The sequence below is a fragment of the Gigantopelta aegis genome, chromosome 3, assembly GCF_016097555.1.
Source record: "Gigantopelta aegis isolate Gae_Host chromosome 3, Gae_host_genome, whole genome shotgun sequence".
Lineage (NCBI taxonomy): Eukaryota > Metazoa > Mollusca > Gastropoda > Neomphalida > Peltospiridae > Gigantopelta > Gigantopelta aegis.
In genome coordinates, this window is record NC_054701.1 from 39,367,799 (window position 1) to 39,381,299 (window position 13,501).

A 13,501-nucleotide genomic window follows, 5' to 3' on the forward strand; every position below is an offset into this window, starting at 1 on the left:
GTAAATATTCTTTTGTTTGGAAAGGGTAAAGTTGGGGGGGGGGGTGTTTAACGACATCAAAGTTAGAGCATATTGATTTTATAATCATCCAACGCCATACAACCGTAAATAAAATGTGTTGAGTGTGTCATTAAATAAAACATATCCTATCCTTCCATCTGCTGTTGGATGTCTAACATTTGGTAATTTTGACATATAATCTTAGAGAGGAATCGGGTGCATGTGCAGGGGGAGGATATTGGAGGTCGAAACCCTTACTTACCCAAGCTTAAAGAAATTGAAATGTATTTTCTGGGGGACCATGGCCCCATATAAACTTCGCTCAACACAGTCTATAACCCCCAACCCCGCTGAAATCCCTGCACACGCGCCTTGGAAACCTGTTACATTTTTTTTTAGCAAGAGATCGTTTATATGTACCATCCCACAGACAGGATATCATATACCATGGTCTTTTATATACCCGCCGATGGGGATCGATCCTAGACTGACAGCGCATTTCCAAACAACACCTTTTTAGGTCTAAATAATGAATAAAAATAACATATAGTCTTGAAAAATGTTACATAAATCGAACACAGTACCCTCTTCCTTTACCCTAAAAGTGTTACGTAATTAGTAACATCCCCTTATATGTAACGCGTATGCCAACAGCTGGCCACTGTCAAAATTTCAAGGCAAATCCCCTACCCACCGACCCCTGGAAAGGCATTGTATCATACCTCTATGGATATAAATATGTTTTGGAAATATGAGACGACCCCTCAATCAAGACAGTTAAATTTGTTCAAAAATTGCGAAATCTCACGTGATCTCTTGTTGGGAAATTCCACACTTGTGATAAGCCAATGAAAACCGAGATCGGTAGGAGTCCGTCAAAAGTGTCCCACTTTCGAAATACTGGCTTTATATTTACCTGGATAAGCCAGCGTAGTGAAACCAATGCGGAGTGCGGCGTCATATATACACCAAACATAATTGGATTTTTTGTTCTATATGCTTAAATAATAAAAATATTCTGCATGATGCCGCTTTAGTAAGACCTAGAAATTGTATAGTACACATTGTTAATAAAGCTTGTGTTATCACAGAACATAGTAAAAGTAATAAAATAATATACATGTATGTATTTGATATGCCACATAACGGTTTCTAAGCTGTTATTTCCGAAATAACCAAATTTGATATGCCACATAACGGTTTCTAAGCTGTTATTTCCGAAATAACCAAATAGAATAAAGTTGAATTTGGAGAATTTATTTAATTCATAAATCATAAAAAAAATCTAATTCCAAATTGTTTATTTGGTTGGCTAGTTGAAACATGAAGATGTGTGCAGATTTATTTTACTAAATTCACCAGAAGGCTTTTAAAGCTTTAGGTCTAGTTTAGACTCTGCCCCTTGGGAATCCAGTAGTAACAATATAGATTGTCAACTGGCAACAACCTACCAAAATTTGTATATTTGAGGATGGTGACGTGTGCTGGACTCAACATCCTTGTCTTGTTTTGTTGTTTATAAAATATCCAGTATTTCGTGGATGCTGCAGTGTTGATGTATCTGATGAAGAAAAGACCGGCATCGGTGGCAACGTGGTTAATCCATCGGTCTACATGCTGGTAGGTACTGGGTTCGGATCCCAGTCGAGGCATGGGATTTTTAATCCAGCTACCGACTCCAAACCCTGAGTGAGTGCTCCGCAAGGCTCAATGGGTAGGTGTAAACCACTTGCACCGACCAGTGATCCATAACTGGTTCAACAAAGGCCATGGTTTGTGCTATCCTGCCTGTGGGAAACGCAAATAAAAGATCCCTTGCTGCTAATCGGAAAGAGTAGTTCATGTAGTGGCGACAGCGGGTTTCCTCTCAAAATCTGTGTGGTCCTTAACCATATGTCTGACGTCATATAACCGTAAATAAAATGTGTTGAGTGCATCGTTAAATAAAACATTTCTTTCTTTCTGATGAAGAAAAAGTAAAACATTATTTATTTTGTGTTTTGTTGTACATGTACATGTCTTAAAATAAGGCAATTATTTCCATGACACTTATATTAATCTTTATTGAAAACAATATATTGTGTGAAAACTGCAGGACAAGTGAAAGGAAGAAGAATGGGGTGATGAAGGATGTCTGATGTCAACACTTGACAACTGTTTGCAGTTTGTTTAACCCTTACATTTTTTATTATTATAATTAGCGTATCTAGTTTTCAGTCGTAAAGTAATTGAGTATCTGTATGTGTGTGTCTCTTGAGTCTCTGTGTGTGTGTGTGTGTGTGTGTGTGTGTGTGTGTGTGAGAGAGAGAGAGAGGAGAGAGAGAGAGAGAGCGCATGCACGTGTAAGCATGCGTGTGTCGTGTGAGCATGCATGTGTGTGTGTGTGTGTTTGTGTGTTGTGTTTGACTTGGCTTCACAACAGCAAGATCTTGCTGTGTTTATAAACATACTTAAGTCAACATAATATGCTATTTATCTAGTTACTTGTATGTAGGTAAGTATCACACGATGAAAGTACATTTATGAATATAAAGCCACTCTGACCTCTTTCTACCTCTAAGAAAGCCTGAGAAAATATCTATGACCTTAAACTTGGAATGTTTTCTGTCATTCTTGAATATCTGTGGCGTTTTAGTTCTGCCCAATCCGATCTAACAAAATGAGCTTTAGATAAAAAAAAGAAAAAAAAGAGTATATTTTATTGGTGGGAGTTCGGAGAGGCATGAATAAACACATTAAAATTTGTATCATCTTTTTTTATTTCAAAATGTTAAAATAAAAAATGACGTCACAATAAAAAAAATGACGTCACACAATTGTTAGATACCTGGAAGCAAAGTTTAGCTCCATATATTTTACTCGACATCCCGCACTATTATGCACAAATTGCTATTGTGATTATGTTACAGTTACAAATGACATCACACAATTGTTAGACGCTCGGAAGCGAAGTTTGGCCCCCGCAGCATAAATATCAATATGGGTCCGTGCTTATTAGTCGCGACTCCCCTACTGGTCCAACCGGAGGTAACTATAGGTTTTACCTCCGTCCTTCTGTCTCTTTGTCTGTCTGCCTGTCTTTGTCTGTCCCGCATGTTTTTTGTACGTTTCTTTGCAGAAGGCTTTGAGATATTTAGCCGACATTTTGCGTATAGCTTTATTATGTACTGTTCCACATCACGTTTGACTTTCATGGGGATTTACCCATTTTTGACGGAGTTGTGGCCTTTGAACTTATGAGATATGAAAATTTGTTTTTCAGACTTTTTTCCCCAGAAGGCCTTGATATATTAACCAGAAATTGTATGTATAGCCAGGGACGTAGCTGGGGGGGGGGGGGGGGGGGGGGAGAGAGGCAAGGGGGGCAAGGGCCCCCAGAAAAAAATCCGGAAAGCATTCTAGAAACTTGAAGAAAATTATCTTCTTAAATGTTTAAGGAGTTTTAGACTATTAACTACTCAGTTGCCCCCCAAAAACAAAAAATCCTAGCTACGGCCCTGATAGCTTTATCACGTACTGTTACAGATCAAGTTTGACTTTCATGCAATCTAATTAAAATTAGCTCCACTATTACATGTGGATCTAACACCAGCCAGTTGGAGCTCATGTCCACCAATCAAAACCTTACTTGCAGAATCCTGCTAGTGATTTAAAAATAATTTAAAAACATTCCGAACTATCCTGAGGGTATACTGGCTGGTGTTAGATCCACATGTAATAGTGGAGCTAATTTTAATTAGATTGACTTTCATGGCGATTTACCCATATTTGACGGAGTTATGGCCCTTGAACTTGGGCAGTGTGAAAATTGGTTTTCCAGACTTCTTTTTTAGAAAGCCTTCAGATATTGAACAGGAATTTTGTACGTAGCTAAATGATGTACTGCTACAGATGAAGTTTAACTTTCATGGCGACAGTAAAAATAGACTCTTCGAAACTAAGCCTAGCTCCAGCAGCATAAACAATGATCTAAGAATCGTTGGACATTGGTTGGAACGGGGAAAAGACACTCAACATCATATCCTACACCACGTCGCGCTGTAACTACTATGCTCAATATTGCCATTATGTTACAATGACAAATGACGTCACGCAATTGTTAGACGCTTTGAAACGATTTTTGTCTTTCACAGTATAAACAATGATCGTTAGGGACTAATTGGGACGAGAAAAAACCTCGAACAAAGACATCGACTGTATATCCTACAAGACATCGCGCTCTACCTACTAAGCTCAATATTGCCTTTCTTTTGCAATGAAAATAGCTTCAAGCAATTGTTCTGGTATGGAAGGGAAATTTATCCCGACAGCATAATAAACAACTATGTAAGAATCCTTGAAAACTAGTTGGGACGATAAAAACAAATAACAATCGACTTCATAACTTACAACTCGCCCTACCTACTAATCTAAATATTGTCATTATGTTTCAATACTTATTGACGTCACGCATTTGACGATTGGAAGCGAAGTTTGGCCCCCCCACAGCATAAACAACGATCTAATAATTGTGGGGTACTTGTCGAGTCGGGGGAGAGGTCTCCTAACTTAGCTAAATATTCAGGCCCTTAGGAACCGGGGAGGGGAAGGGGGGGGGGGGGGGGGCTGGCCTTCATTCATCTCAGTTCCTCCTTACAATATTATACAAGCTCAATATTGACATGTTACAACGCGAAATGACGTCACGCAATTGTTACATGTTTGGAAGCGAAGTTTGGCTCTCGCAGCAATCGTTGGGTACTGGATGGGACGGGGGGGGGGGGGGGGGGGGGGGGGGAGGAGAGGGTGATTCGACTTCATATTCAACACATTAACAGACTATTAAGCTGAGTATTGCCAATTTCCTACAAAGAGACAAATGACGTCAGACAATTGTTAGACTCTTCGATGGAAAATCTGGCCCCCACAACATAAACACGGATCCAAGCAGAATCGTGACTCGACAACATAGCCAACACGACAATCCGCCCTCCCTACTAAGCTGATTATTGCAATAATGTTACAAAGATAAATTACATTACACAACTGATAGATGTTTGGAAGCGAAGTTTGGTTCCCAAGGCAGGTCCGTAGCCAGGATTTTGAGGGGGGGGGGGGGGGGGTCGTTTAGGCTTATAGTGAGGCACGAAGTGCTTCACACGAGTTAGCGAACCGTTGACGAATATTGAAAAAAAGTCACCGACCCCCCCCCCCCCCCCCCCCCCCCCCCCTCCAATTGGATACGAGCCTGCACAGCATAAAAACCGATTTGAGAATTGTGGAGCACTGATTGAGACGGGGGGAAAAGTCCCTAGACTTTATATCCTACACGACGTCGTTTTCTATCTACCGAAGCTCAATATTGGCATGGATTTATGTTACATTGACAGATCTGATGACATTACACAGTTGTAATGCTATAGTCCCACTGGGATCCCGGATAACCCCAGACCATAATCCGGGGTGGTCGGGGCTTGAACCGTAGCGATGCTGGGGTGGTCCGGGATCATGTGGGACGGTCCTGGATAGTCCGGGACAGTCCGGGGGTCGTCCCGGCAGTTTTAAACATGCTTAAAACTGCCGGGGTGGTCCGTAAGGGTCCTGGACGTTCGCCTCATCCTGGGTGATCCGTAGTGATACCGTATTGTCGCCGGGGCAGTCCGTGATGTCATCGGGGGCGTCCTGGCTGATCCTGAGTCGTCCTGGAGTAATTTATTGACCCCGGATAAACACGGTGACACTACGGTTCATCATGGTGTCTTCACAGTGCTACTATTGATCTAACACGGACCAGCACGGACCAACACGGAAGAGCACGGAGTATCACGGATCATCACGGTGCTAACACGGTGCCACTATGGTGGTCCACGGTTGTCCACGGAGGCTTCAAGGATGTAGACGGGTGACCACGGTTCGTCCTGGGCCAAGGAGAAAAAGCATATAAATAGGTAGAATTTTCGGCTCGGAATCACTTCTTTTCTTCTACATCGTATGAATCAACATGGCTGAACAGCTGACCCGATTGAACCAACTTCGACTGATGGCATTGCAGCTGGAGTTGAACCAACAGCAGACGAGGAACGTGATTCTGATTGCTAATGAGCTTCATCAAGAAAGAAGAAGTAAGAAACAGCGTGATGATGCTGAGAAATTATATGGAAAGAAAAGAAGAAAAATTTTGGTCCGAAAATGGTTACAAAGAAGACCGGACATAGGGCAGTATGCCCGCCTGATGAAAGAACTTGAGAAAGAAGATGTCAAAGGCTTCCGTTAACTTCCTTCGGATGGATTACGAGTTATACCAAGAAATTCTACAATGCATAGAGGGTCGAATCACCAGACAAGATACTTCATACAGAAAGTCTCTATCACCAGGCTTGAAGTTGGCAATTACGTTGCGTTACCTTTCTGCAGGCGACAGCTACCACTCCCTGATGTATGGTTTCCGGGTAGCGCACAACACCATTTCCAAGCTTATACGTGAAGTTTGTGAAGCCATTATTGCTGAATTTGCAGAGGAGCTTATCCCCTGCCCTACTACAACCGACGAATGGAAGGACATTGCCAAACATTTCTCTGACAAATGGCAATTTCTCCATTGTCTCGGTGCCCTGGACGGCAAACATATCGCCATTAAATGCCCCAAGGGAGGAGGATCGTTGTACTATAACTACAAAGGGTTCCACTCCAGCATATTAATGGCACTGGTGGATGGCGATTACAAGTTCACTTGGGTGGAAGTAGGAAGTCACGGATCTGCCGGTGATGCCCAAGTTTTCAACAACAGTGAACTGAAGGAAGCCATAGATAAGGGGGTCCTCCATTTTCCACCGTCTGATCCCCTTCCAGATGATGACACAGAAATGCCGTATTTCATAGCTGCAGACGATGCTTCGCCTTAAGGTCATGGCTGATGAAACCCTTCTCGCAGAGGCAGATGGATAACACCAAAAGGATATTCAACTACAGATTGTCGAGGGCTCGTCGCTTTGTCAAAAACGCATTCAGCATATTAGTCCATCGTTTCCGTTGTTTATTGACAACGATGCAACAGGAACCGGATACTGTGGCGTCCATCGTCTTGACGTGCGTATGACTGCACAACCTCCTAAGAAAGAGATCGCCGAAGCAGCATCGTAGGGACGCAGATGAAGAGGACTCCAATCACAACGTCATCCCAGGAGCCTGGCGCAATGTCACCCCTCTCCTGGACGGTCAGTCGGACTTCGCTAACAACACAACAACAGCCGTGGCCAAAAAGCAAAGAGAGTATCTCTCTGCTTACTACAACTCCGAAGCAGGATCAGTACCGTAGCAGAATGACATGATTTAAAAGTGACTTGTGAACTGTGAACTTTATGAATGTGGAATAATCATCTTCGGTACAAGAACTGTTATTATTAAACCATATAGCATGAACTCAACAACTTTGTTATATTTGCAATCACATATTTTTATTTATTATCACATAATTATCAACGACATTCATTATTTATTGCAACAATAAAAACAAACATAAATCAAAGTAATAACCACATTTTTAAAGTTCAATATCACATGTCATAATAGTTCATTAAGCACAGTTCATACAGGGTTATTAGATCCCCCACCATCTCCACCTTGGGAGGAACCAGCCGGTTGCTGCTGGGGTTGCTGCTGATGTGGTTGCTGCTGAGGCTGCTGCTCCTGATAATGTTGCGGTGGAGGAAGTTGACTAGATTCATCTATGAGGCCCAGCACGAGACTTGGACTTGTAAAATTTGGGGAGCAGACGTGGGTCAATCTGCTTCCCCATAGCCCCCATCCAAGTCCCCCAGGCAGCTGTAGCAGAGGACTGCTCCTGTGACAGCAGTTTGGTGATCTGCCCGTGTATTTCTGCAGACTACTTCTGCTGCATCTCGAGAGTGGCGATGATATCCCTGGTGTCATTTTCGTCGTCGCTCCTAGAGACTTCCTTTCAGAACGTCCTCTGGCGACCCCGGATGTAAGTAGATTTGCCAGTTCCGATACTGACGTACTACTACTCCTGGTCGGGATGGTGGTGGCAAGCTGGGACTTCAACTGCAAGTACATAAGAGAAGAAAAGACATTAAAGTAATCATAACTAAATATAAATGTACATATCAGTCATTACAACGTATTATCTTAAATAACAAATGAATCGTCTACATTAAAACTAATATATATATTAATACTTACACTAATGGCTGTACGGCCTCGCATCCTGGAGATGTGCGTCTGGAGGAAGCTGGAGTTGGTCATTATGAAGTTGTCCCGCTCCGTCAGATCTTTGGTGGATGACCCGGATTTAGTGTCAGTTATTTTCCCAACCTTGGTGCGGACACTTTCGTAGTATGTCCTCAGCAGAGTACCTGATTCCAGCCCCAGTTCAGCTGCCTTCTCGGCCCACACTCGGGTCTTCCTTTGAGTATCTTTATATTCTTTAAGTTGCTTCGTGTAAAGGAAGGGATTGGACCAAGTTTTTGGAGGCATGTTGAACGTCATTCTTCTCTGGAATCTATAGGACAAATGGATTCAGACTAAAAATGCACGTATTTATAGCAAACATAAGCTGGTCCGGGGTGATCCAGGCCCATCCGTAGTGGTACCGTAGTGCTGCCGGGGTGATCCGTAGTGGCATCGTAGTGCTGCCGGGGTGATCCGTAGTGACACCGTAATGACACCGGGGTTGTCTGGGGTGGCTGCCGGGATGGTCCGGGGTCATCCGGGATGGTCCGGGGTGATCCGTAGTGACACCGTAATGACACCGGGGTTGTCCGGGGTGGCTGCCGGGATGGTCCGGGGGGACACCGTGGCGCTATAGGGGTAACGGTCCTCGGTCGCGATTTTTTTGCCAAAAATCCCCCGGATCACCCAGGATCATCAAGGACCGTGGTACGGGATGATCCTGGATGGTCCGTGGTGGTCCGTACTTAGTGGGACTGGTGCTTAAGACGTTTGGCCCCGACAACATACACAACGATATAAGAATCGTGGAACACTGGCTGGGACTGATAAAAATATTCTCGACTTCATGTGTTTTATATGGTATCGCACTCTAGCCACTACGTTAAGCTCAAAATTGTCATTATGTTTATGTCACAATGGCAAATGACGTCATGCAACTGTTAAACACTAGGAAGCGAGTCTAGCTAGTTAAAATAGGGGGGAAAACCTCGACAGCATATCCTACACATTCATTTCAACTTATTTTCGTGCTCATTATATACAATTAAGGTTCAAACACGCTGTCCAGGGCACACCTCAGCTACATGGGCTGTCATATCTTATTATATATTCCGCTCAAGGCACTGAGCTCAGTATTGCCTACGAGTGTGCTACAATGAAACATAACGTCACACAATTGTTAGACGCTTTGAACCGAAGTTTGATTCTCACAGCATAAACAACGATCTAAGAAGGTTTATAAGGGGGAAAAAACCCATCGACTTCATATCCTTACCGACAAAGCGCTCGACACAGTAAGCTCAATATTGTCATTATATGTTGCAATGATAAATGATGTCACGTAATTGCAGTTTGGCTCCCACAGCATAAATAACTACGGTATCTAAAATCATTGGGCATTAATTTGTATGGAGAAAAAAGACCATCCTACTTGACATCGAGCTGTACCAAATAAACGTAATATTGCCATTATGTTACATTGACTAATGACGTCACGCTTGGAAGGGAGTTTGGCTCCCACAGCGTAAACAACGATCTAAAATTTGTGGATCTCTGGTTGGGACTGGGACCGGCCTCGGTGGCGTCGTGGTGAGGCTATCGGTTAACAGGCTGGTAGGTACTGGGTTCGGATCCCAGTCGAGGAATGGGATTTTTAGTCGGTATGACTCCAAACTCTGTGAGTGCTCCGCAAGGCTCAATGGGTAGGTGAAAACCACTTGCATCGACCAGTGATCCATAACTGGTTCAACAAAGGCGATAGTTTGTGCTATCCTGCCTGTGGGAAGCGCAAATAAAAGATCCCTTGCTGCTAATCGGAAATAGTAGCCCATGAAGTGGCGACAGTGGGTTTCCTCTCAAAATCTGTGTGGTCCGTAACCATATGTTTGACGCCATATAACCGTAAATAAAATGTGTTGAGTGCGTTGTTAAATAAAACATTTCTTTTTTTGATTGGGACTGGAAAGAAGACCCTAGATTTTATATCCTACACGACGTTGCACTCTACCTACTAAACTCAATATTGCCATTGTGTTACAATGCGAAATGACGTCACGCATTTTGACGACTGGAAGCGAAGTTTGGCTCTCGCAGCATGAACAACGATCTAAGAATTGTGGGGCACTTGTTGAGTCGGAGTAAAAGACCATCAACTTGATGTCGTATATGACATCGCGCCCTACCTACTAAGCTCATTATTGCCATTATGTTACAAATGCAAATAGCATCACGCAATTGTTAAACGCTTGGAAGGGACGTTTTTTGTCCCACAGCGTAAACAACAATCTAAGATTGATTGGAACAGGAAAAATACCCTATATTTCACATTATGTTACAATGCAGGGCCGAAGATAGCGGGAGGGGGGGGGGGGGGGGGGTTAGGAAAACATTATAGAAACTTAAAGAAAATTCTCATCTTAACCGTTTAAGGAGTTTTAGACTATTAACTACTCAGTCCCCTCCCCCAAACAAAAAAACCTAGCTACGGCCCTGCAATGACAAATGACGTGACACAATTTTAAGACGTTTGGAAGGGAAGTTTGGCCCCGCCAGCTTACACAACGATATAAGAATCGTGGAACACTGGTTGGGACGTGTACAAAAAAAACCCCTCGACTTGATATGTTTATGGTATTGCGCTCTAGCCACTAAAAAACGTAGCGACGTGCGATGCATTTTCAGAAATCAAACATGTTTGATATTGAACGGATGAACATAGACGGATCCGATTAAAAACGCACCATGTGCGCCAATCTGCGTCTGCGTTGAGATTTGTTAGATGAACCAATCGTCTGTCGAAGCGTTTCAAATGGCGTCATCCACCGACACAATGGACTAAAGAAAACAAACACATGTTGATAGAGCTCTACCAAGAGAGACCGTACCTGCACCAGGTTAATTCACCTCAGTATAGTAGCAGAGTTCTGAAGGGATCACACCGCTAGTTCAGCCAATGAGCGACGACGTGTAGGCGAATTTAGTTCTATGAAAAAGTACCTCTTTTCTTTATTTTATTATGTTAAGTGTCTGAACAGACTTGACAGTATGATTATGGAATATTGCAAGGGTAACATTGCCTCTTGATTTTGGCATATCAAACTGACAGATGCATATCTGCTTAGCTACAGGCAAGACAATTGTTTACTATGCCGGTGGTACATGTATTTAACGAGAGTAGCCTCCCCTTCATTAGCCCATGTGCTTAGGAGACTGGATAATAGAAGTTGCAGGTGGCGAAGTATCAATTTTATTTGCTTAAATCCTGTCACAGAGGCTGTTCTCTTCATGTCAGGTAGTATATAGCACCTACTGTTAATAATTTAGTCAGTGCTTGGCTTTATATTTGCACTGTCACCAATGTATAATCAATAGTGGTGAGATACCTGAAGGCTGCGGCAATGGGGCAAATTGCCGAAAAATTACAAATGACTGGTATATGTAATTTTTGTACAGTAAGCCTACATTTGACGTAAATAAAGTCAACGACATGATAAGAGAGATTAGGGTGTAGTGGTCTTGCACCTACCCACTGAGTCATTAAAACTCGCCGTGGGTAGGAGCCGGTACCGAGCTGCGGACCCTGAACCTACCAGCCTTATGTCCGATGGCGTGGTATTTTGACTCCCATAGAATTTTGACCCCCGGTCACTTTTCTACGGCAAAAGAGTCCGTTTTCTACAGTAGAAAAATTAATCCCTGCTGAAAAACATGTAGTACTACGACTCCCCACACGTTGCAGATTGACCCCCGTAGAATAATGACTCCCTCTTAAAATCACAGAAAACATTCTCAATGGGATTTCAGTTTCTGTCTAAGGTATCCAGCTTAGTTTACGGTCAAGTTTATAACAAACGTTAAATATGATTGTAATCGCTTCACAATCGAGGTTAATAATATTCAGCGATATCAAATACAGTGACGCGGAATAATGTCAATATCACAGCCACAACAAACGCAAGCTTGCAGCTGCAATAGCAACTATAGTTACATCCAGACATGGGTTCAGCCAGCAAACGTTTTAGTAACGTTCGTGAACTATTTGACTGGTTCCCGACGTGGCCATTTGGTTTAACGTGAAGCGCATAAACCAGGCTAGCGGACGTTTTTCTGCTCGGTCTGGATGAACGCAGCTCAGGGGCAACAAGTTAATTAGTGGTATTAAGACCACCCCGTTACTACGGATTACGACCAGTAAAGTCAAACCCAATAGTCGTTTTCAGTGCATTTTTATCTTTACCCCACAAATGCAACTACAGAATAGACCTGTTATGTAATACAAGCGACAAACAATAAATAATGTGGTAAAATATTGGCTTGATGTCTACGTCATGGTGTTAAAATTAATGTGTTTCCCAAACAATAGACTTATGTTTATGTAGCTGAAAAGACAGGTATTTTGGTACCCGCAAACAATTGGTCTACAAATTAGCACATCATGGTTAATTTGTCGAACCATGGGAACGTGACCCAAAGGTCACGCGTTTTTATTACCTTTGGGTAGTGGGCATCCTATCACGTCGGAAGGGTGCTATTTATTCAGACAGTTGTTAATATGTATTTTGTAATAATTAAGACGCTTGGCACTTGATTATTCTTGCAGTTCAATGCAAATGCCAACACACCGTCATCACCTATTTATTTTATATATCGGTTAGTACATTGCTGACGACATTTGGGAAGGAGGGTGGGACGTAAAATGCACAATCAATATTTACCAACAAACATCATTTTGAATATTATTCGTAATTCGGTATAAGGACCACCCATATATTAAGACTTAATAAATCACGCAAATGGTCGCAATAGCGGAGTTTCACTGTAATACATATCCTCGCGGTATGGGTTTTGACGCAGATAAGCAACGATCTCGCGTAGTGTAAAAATAATGATGTTTTTCTTGTTATTATTTACAGTGACATAACCTAATGTATATATATTATTAAAATATAAACATTAAATTCAATATATAGTGAGATTTTTAGTTTTAGTTTTAGCTTACATGTGCATACTGTAATATTCTAACCTTTTTGATGCGGTATTTATTTTGACGCGGAACATCCAGATAACTTGTGAATGACCAATATTCAAGAAAAAACAACTCCAACAACTGGAAAGAATGTGTTGTGGTCCATAAATTCCATATTAATAATACACGTCAAAAATAACACAATGGCGAACACCTGTCGGAAAGTCTGATACAATCCTATTAAAATACATTTTAACCAGATTGTCACCTGTAAACCATATAGCCCAGTGCAAATATAGTCACTATTTATACATTGATAGGGTGAGAGTAAATCTGACAGCTATTCGAGACTTTTTTGTTTGTTTATTA

General features: G+C 42.2%; 2 protein-coding genes across 2 annotated transcripts; one reads left to right on the forward strand and one right to left on the reverse strand.

Annotated features, from left to right (window-relative positions):
- The first annotated feature begins 6,263 nt into the window (after window positions 1–6,263).
- Window positions 6,264–6,881, forward strand: LOC121368638 (putative nuclease HARBI1). Its single transcript, XM_041493376.1, has one exon. It carries the CDS (start codon window positions 6,264–6,266, stop codon window positions 6,879–6,881), a length of 618 nt encoding a protein of 205 aa, XP_041349310.1.
- A 536-nt stretch (window positions 6,882–7,417) lies between these two features.
- LOC121390155 lies at window positions 7,418–9,821 on the reverse strand. Its single transcript, XM_041521904.1, has 2 exons — window positions 8,179–9,821; window positions 7,418–8,040 (listed from the first exon to the last, which is right to left on the reverse strand). The coding sequence occupies exons 1-2, from the start codon at window positions 8,482–8,484 to the stop codon at window positions 7,564–7,566; spliced, it is 783 nt and encodes a 260-aa protein (XP_041377838.1). The 5' UTR covers window positions 8,485–9,821; the 3' UTR covers window positions 7,418–7,563.
- Between the last annotated feature and the right edge of the window lie 3,680 nt (window positions 9,822–13,501).